At 44.8% G+C, this 7,902-nt stretch overlaps 1 protein-coding gene across 3 annotated transcripts in view; it reads left to right on the top strand.

Moving 5' to 3' along the window:
- Nucleotides 1-7,902, top strand: part of LOC121552680 (glutamate receptor ionotropic, kainate 2-like) — a 179,270-nt gene that overhangs the window by 48,923 nt on the left and 122,445 nt on the right. For all 3 annotated transcript variants that reach the window (XM_045211365.1, XM_045211364.1, XM_045211366.1), the window contains exons 2-3: nt 253-420; nt 1,866-2,123. In XM_045211365.1, the coding sequence (XP_045067300.1) occupies nt 253-420; nt 1,866-2,123 (426 nt within the window). The remainder of the gene's footprint in view (nt 1-252; nt 421-1,865; nt 2,124-7,902) is intronic.

Raw genomic sequence — 7,902 nt, 5'->3', positions numbered from 1 at the left:
ATGTCAATTAACGCATGTCGATTATGACACTGTTTTTTAATAGGCAAGGACATGAAGGCAGCTGAGAATATAATCCTTACAATGTTGGGGAAAAAATAAGTACAGATATAATTAACTTCGCTATATCGATCATACCCGCAACACTTCAATGCCACCTGTGTTATGTTGGAGGAGAATCCATTGTGATTATGGGATGAGGAAATTGAGATTGAACCTTATTGGTCTTCCACCTGTTGTTCTTCTGTCCTTCAGGAGGAATATTTGAATCCACCGAAAGCGGCCCATCAGGAGCAGAGGAACTCGCCTTTAAATTTGCCTTGAACACAATCAACAGGAACCGCACCCTGCTGCCCAACACCACACTCACATATGACATCCAGAGAATAAACATCTTCGACAGCTTTGAGGCCTCCAGAAAAGGTGAGAGGCTGAGGAGGATAGGAAGTAGACCTGGGGTGTGTTCATTAGTGCACAACGGAAAACAAGCATTTCTTATTGGACAAGTTCAGGTTAGTCCCTCCCTATTTAAGCCATTTGCTTCTGTTTGGTTCCAAGTGAATACACCCCTGGGTTCAAATAACTTAGAAGAGTTTGTTTGAGCATGCCTGGTGTGCCAGATGGGTGGGGTTTGCACTTTTGGGACTATTCCACAGCTGCTAAAGTGCACCTATCAGAATCCAGGTCTGATTGGAAGTTGAGATAGGAAGACTTCAAATTAAGGTACCCTTTATAGAAAATGTATGGTAGATTCAGTAAGGCTCCCTTGTTTATGAAATCATCTGCCGTTTATAAAGGGTATCATCATGAATAATTGCTAGAGGGTGTTCTGGGTAGATGCTACAGGTTGTGTTATGACAGCTGCATGTGTTATTAGCTTTGCTAATTCTGAGTATCGATGTGATTAGTTATTTTTGGATTTCTTATTTGCTTGTGGATGATTGTGACTAACAACAAGGGTTTCTGTGAAATGTGGAACCAGAAATTGATTGAGAATGACTCGCTCTGAATAGCTGTTGAGAAATATTTTGCTGATGCTGCCAACTAACTGATTGCATCTGATGTGCTCATTTAAGTTACATTGGAGAAATATGGTTCACATGGTAATATTCCATTTGATTTGAACTTTAGAAATAAATAAGTGAAAAATGACAACAACAAAAAAGGTGTGAAGTCCAGGTTACATAACTATAAATGAAGGCAACGTAACTCTAAATGAAGGCAACGTAACTCTAAATGAAGGCTAAGTAACTCTAAATTAAGGCTACGTAACTCTAAATGAAGGCTAAGTAACTATAAATTAAGGCTACGTAACTCCAAATGAAGGCTAAGTAACTATAAATTAAGGTTAAGTAACTATAAATTAAGGCTAAGTAACTATAAATTATGGTTAAGTAACTATAAATTAAGGCTAAGTAACTCTAAATGAAGGCTAAGTAACTATAAATTAAGGTTAAGTAACTATAAATTAAGGCTAAGTAACTATAAATTAAGGCTAAGTAACTCTAAATTAAGGCTACGTAACTCTAAATGAAGGCTACGTAACTCTAAATTATGTTATAGTAAGTGTTATGGACGATTTAGGTCAATCAAAATGCATTACTGCTACTGGTATCTGTGTGACTCAATGCAAAGTGTGACCGACATCGTCCTTCCTTGATCAAATGTGGGAGAGACCAAAGGGACTTTCTTGATCAGCATTCCCATGGTGCATTGTGTGGACAGTAGAGGAGCGAGGAGCTGAAGGCTTCCACCTAAACACTACTCTGACGAACCTAAACACAACTCTAACGAACCGAAACACTACTCTAACGAACCTAAACACGTATCTAACAAACACCTCTCTTTCTGTCTCTTTCCCCCCCCAGCCTGTGACCAGCTCTCCCTGGGGGTGGCTGCCATCTTTGGCCCCTCCCACAGCTCGTCAGCCAACGCAGTCCAGTCCATTTGTAATGCCCTGGGGGTGCCCCACATCCAGACCAAGTGGAAGCACCAGGTGTCAGACAACAGGGACTCTTACTACATCAGCCTCTACCCAGACTTCCAGTCCCTCAGCCGGGCCATCCTGGACCTGGTGCACTTCTTCAAATGGAGGACGGTCACTGTGGTCTATGATGACAGCACAGGTACAGATATCTCTGATGATGCTGACGCTGATGCTGATGTTGGTGATGATGGTGATGATGATGGTGATGGTGATGGTGATGGTGTTGTGATGGTAATAATGATGTCGTTGATGATGATGACGATGATGGTGGTGATGATGATGATAATGATGGTGATGGTGGTGTTGGTGATGATGATGATTGTGATGGTGATGATGGTAGTGATGGTGATGGTAATGATGATGATGGTGATGATGGTGATGGTGATGATGGTAGTGATGATGATGGTAATGATGATGATGGTGCTGATGGTGATGTGATGATGATGTGATGGTGATGGTGATGGTGATGGTGATGGTATTATTGATGATGATGATGGTGGTGATGATGATGATGATGATGGTGATGTTGGTGATGGTTTTTATAGGGGTGGTACATACAGTGGGGGAAAAAAGTATTTAGTCAGCCACCAATTGTGCAAGTTCTCCCACTTAAAAAGATGAGAGAGGCCTGTAATTTTCATCATATGTACACGTCAACTATGACAGACAAATTGAGAGAAAAAAAATCAAGAAAATCACATTGTAGGATTTTTAATGAATTTATTTGCAAATTATGGTGGAAAATAAGTATTTGGTCACCTACAAACAAGCAAGATTTCTGGCTCTCACAGACCTGTAACTTCTTCTTTAAGAGGCTCCTCTGTCCTCCACTCGTTACCTGTATTAATGGCACCTGTTTGAACTTGTTATCAGTATAAAAGACACCTGTCCACAACCTCAAACAGTCACACTCCAAACTCCACTATGGCCAAGACCAAAGAGCTGTCAAAGGACACCAGAAACAAAATTGTAGACCTGCACCAGGCTGGGAAGACTGAATCTGCAATAGGTAAGCAGCTTGGTTTGAAGAAATCAACTGTGGGAGCAATTATTAGGAAATGGAAGACATACAAGACCACTGATAATCTCCCTCGATATGGGGCTCCACGCAAGATCTCACCCCGTGGGGTCAAAATGATCACAAGAACGGTGAGCAAAAATCCCAGAACCACACGGGGGGACCTAGTGAATGACCTGCAGAGAGCTGGGACCAACGTAACAAAGCCTACCATCAGTAACACACTACGCCGCCAGGGACTCAAATCCTGCAGTGGCAGGCGTGTCCCTCCTGCTGTACATGTCCAGGCCCGTCTGAAGTTTGCTAGAGTGCATTTGGATGATCCAGAAGAGGATTGGGAGAATGTCCTATGGTCAGATGAAACCAAAATAGAACTTTTTGGTAAAAACTCAACCCGTCGTGTTTGGAGGACAAAGAATGCTGAGTTGCATCCAAAGAACACCATACCTACTGTGAAGCATGGGGGTGGAAACATCATGCTTTGGGGCTGTTTTTCTGCAAAGGGACCAGGACGACTGATCCGTGTAAAGGAAAGAATGAATGTATCGTGAGATTTTGAGTGAAAACCTCCTTCCATCAGCAAGGGCATTGAAGATTAAACGTGGCTGGGTCTTTCAGCATGACAATGACCCAAACACACCGCCCGGGCAACGAAGGAGTGGCTTCGTAAGAAACATTTCAAGGTCCTGGAGTGGCCTAGCCAGTCTCCAGATCTCAACCCCATAGAAAATCTTTGGAGGGAGTTGGAAGTCCGTGTTGCCCAGCGACAGCCCCAAAACATCACTGCTCTAGAGGAGATCTGCATGGAGGAATGGGCCAAAATACCAGCAACAGTGTGTGAAAACCTTGTGAAGACTTACAGAAAACGTTTGACCTGTGTCATTGCCAACAAAGGGTATATAACAAAGTATTGAGAAACTTTTGTTATTGACCAAATACTTATTTTCCACCATAATTTGCAAATAAATTCATTAAAAATCCTACAATGTGATTTTCTGGGAAAAAAATGCTCATTTTGTCTGTCATAGTTGACGTGTACCTATGATGAAAATTACAGGCCTCTCATCTTTTTAAGTGGGAGAACTTGCACAATTGGTGTCTGACTAAATACTTTTTTTCCCCACTGTAGCTGAGAGTTTAGAGAAGTGGACCAGTAGCTTGAAGGTTGTCGGTTTGAGTCTTGGGCTGGGCAATAAAAGTGGGAGGTGAATCGTCATGCCCTTGAGCAAGGCACTTAAATCTTACATAGATCCAGAGGTGCAGAGGAGAATGACTGTTCTGTTCTTTCCCCCAAGACTTTAGCATTGAGGGTTTGGCCATGAGATATGTAGCCCCCTCAAAGCCCTCCAGATGTACTCCACGTCAAAACCCCAGCCTTCCATATGAGTGAGAATATCTGACAAACCACATTACCCAGAATGTTCCCTCACCCACCGTCTCTTCAGATTAATGCCATGCAGAATGAATATGAGAGCTGACAGCCTCCATGAATAGAAGACACGTCATCTGAGGGTCCTCGTCCAGCTGTATCCATCTGCCGGATCGCCTGCTGCGACTTTGTGGAGTGTCTCATGATGTGCGTTCTACAAATCAAATCAAATCAAATCAAATCAAATTTTATTGGTCACATGCGCCGAATACAACAGGTGCAGACATTACAGTGAAATGCTTACTTACAGCCCTAAACCAACAGTGCATTTATTTTAAACAAAAAAAGTAAGAATAAAACAACAACAAAAAAGTGTTGAGAAAAAAAGAGCAGAAGTAAAATAAAGTGACAGTAGGGAGGCTATATATACAGTAAAATAAAGTGACAGTAGGGAGGCTATATATACAGGGGGGTACCGTTGCATAGTCAATGTGCGGGGGCACCGGCTAGTTGAGGTAGTTGAGGTAATATGTACATGTGGGTAGAGTTAAAGTGACTATGCATAAATACTTAACAGAGTAGCAGCAGCGTAAAAGGATGGGGTGGGGGGCAGTGCAAATATTCCGGGTAGCCATGATTAGCTGTTCAGGAGTCTTATGGCTTGGGGGTAGAAGCTGTTGAGAAGTCTTTTGGACCTAGACTTGGCACTCCGGTACCGCTTGCCGTGCGGTAGCAGAGAGAACAGTCTATGACTAGGGTGGCTGGAGTCTTTGACAATTTTGAGGGCCTTCCTCTGACACCACCTGGTATAGAGGTCCTGGATGGCAGGGAGCTTTGCCCCAGTGATGTACTGGGCCGTACGCACTACCCTCTGTAGTGCCTTGCGGTCAGAGGCCAAGCAGTTGCCATACCAGGCGGTGATGCAACCAGTCAGGAAGCTCTCGATGGTGCAGCTGTAGAATTTTTTGAGGATCTGAGGACCCATGCCAAATCTTTTTAGTCTCCTGAGGGGGAATAGGCTTTGTCGTGCCCTCTTCACGACTGTCTTGGTGTGTTTGGACCATGATAGTTCGTTGGTGATGTGGACACCAAGGAACTTGAAGCTCTCAACCTGTTCCACTACAGCCCCGTCGATGAGAATGGGGGCGTGCTCAGTCCTCTTTTTTTTCCTGTAGTCCACAATCATCTCCTTTGTCTTGGTCACGTTGAGGGAGAGGTTGTTGTCCTGGCACCACACGGCCAGATCTCTGACCTCCTCCCTATAGGCTGTCTCATCGTTGTCGGTGATCAGGCCTACCACTGTTGTGTCGTCGGCAAACTTAATGATGGTGTTGGAGTCGTGCCTGGCCATGCAGTCATGGGTGAACAGAGAGTACAGGAGGGGACTGAGCACGCACCCCTGAGGGGCCCCCGTGTTGAGGATCAGTGTGGCAGATGTGTTGTTACCTACCCTTACCACCTGGGGGCGGCCCGTCAGGAAGTCCAGGATCCAGTTGCAGAGGGAGGTGTTTAGTCCCAGGATCCTTAGCTTAGTGATGAGCTTAGAGGGCACTATGGTGTTGAATGCTGAGCTGTAGTCAATGAATAGCATTCTCACGTAGGTGTTCCTCTTGTCCAGGTGGGAAAGGGCAGTGTGGAGTGCGATAGAGATTGCATCATCTGTGGATCTGTTGGGGCGGTATGCAAATTGGAGTGGGTCTAGGGTTTCTGGGATTATGCTGTTGATGTGAGCCATGACCAGTCTTTCAAAGCACTTCATGGCTACAGACGTCAGTGCTACGGGTCGGTAGTCATTTAGGCAGGTTATCTTAGAGTTCTTGGGCACGGGGACTATGGTGGTCTGCTTAAAACATGTTGGTATTACAGACTCAGTCAGGGACATGTTGAAAATGTCAGTGAAGACACTTGCCAGTTGGTCAGCACATGCTCGGAGTACACGTCCTGGTAATCCGTCTGGCCCTGCGGCCTTGTGAATGTTGACCTGCTTAAAAGTCTTACTCACATCGGCTACGGAGAGCGTGATCACATAGTCGTCCGGAGCAGCTGGTGCTCTCATGCATGCTTCAGTGTTGCTTGCCTCGAAGCGAGCATAGAAGTGGTTTAGCCTCGTCTGGTAGGCTTGTGTCACTGGGCAGCTCGCGGCTGTGCTTCCCTTTGTAGTCTGTAATAGTTTTCAAGCCCTGCCACATCCGACGAGCGTCAGAGCCAGTGTAGTATGATTCAATCTTAGACCTGTATTGACTCTTTGCCTGTTTGATGGTTCGTCGGAGGTCATAGCGGGATTTCTTATAAGCGTCCGGGTTAGAGTCCCGTTCCTTGAAAGCGGCAGCTCTACCCTTTAGCTCAGTGCGGATGTTTCCTGTAATCCATGGCTTCTGGTTGGGGTATGTACGTACGGTCACTGTGGGGGACGACATCATCGATGCACTTATTGATGAAGCCAGTGACTGATGTGGTGTACTCCTCAATGCTGTCTGAAGAATCCCGGAACATGTTCCAGTCTGTGCTAGCAAAACAGTCCTGTAGCTTAGCATCTGCGTCATCTGACCACTTTTTTATTAACCGAATCACTGGTGCTTCCTGCTTCAGTTTTTGCTTATAAGCAGGAATCAGGAGGATAGAGTTATGGTCAGATTTGCCAAATGGAGGGCGAGGGAGAGCTTTGTATGCGTCTCTGTGTGTGGAGTAAAGGTGGTCTAGAGTTTTTCCCCCTCTGGTTGCACATTTAACATGCTGGTAGAAATTAGGTAGAACGGATTTAAGTTTCCCTGCATTAAAGTCCCCGGCTACTAGGAGCGCTGCATCTGGATGAGCGTTTTCCTGTTGATTAATGGCCTTGTACAACTCATTCAGTGCAATCTTAATGCCAGCATTGGTTTGTGGTGGTAAATAGACAGCTATGAAAAATATAGATGAAAACTCTCTTGGTAAATAGTGTGGTCTACAGCTTATCATAAGATACTCTACCTCAGGCGAGCAAAACCTCGAGACTTCCTTAGTATTTGATTTTGTGCACCAGCTGTTGTTTACAAATATACACAGACCGCCGCCCCTTGTCTTACCAGAGTCAGACGTTCTGTCCTGCCGATGTAGCGTATAGCCTGCTAGCTGAATGTTGTCATTGTTGTCGTTCAGCCACGACTCCGTGAAACATAAGATATTACAGTTTTTAATGTCCCGTTGGTAGGATAACCGTAATCTTAAATCGTCAATTTTATTCTCAAAAGATTGAACGTTGGCTAATAGGATTGATGGGAGAGGCAGTTTACTCGCACGCCGTCGGATCCTTACAAGGCACCCGGATCTGCGTCCCCGATATCTCCGTCTCTTCCTCACGCGAATGACGGGGATCTGGGCCTTGTTGGGTGTCTGTAGAATATCCTTCGCGAACGCCTCGTTGAAGAAAAAGTCTTCGTCCAATGCGAGGTGAGTAATCGCTGTCCTGATATCCAGAAGCTCTCTTTGGTTATAAGAGACGATGGCAGAAACATTATGTACAAAATAAATTACAAATAACGCGGAAAAACACAC

Source organism: Coregonus clupeaformis, chromosome 36, assembly GCF_020615455.1.
Source record: "Coregonus clupeaformis isolate EN_2021a chromosome 36, ASM2061545v1, whole genome shotgun sequence".
In the NCBI taxonomy this organism is placed as follows: domain Eukaryota; kingdom Metazoa; phylum Chordata; class Actinopteri; order Salmoniformes; family Salmonidae; genus Coregonus; species Coregonus clupeaformis.
This window is presented reverse-complemented; position numbering and strand designations above follow the sequence as displayed.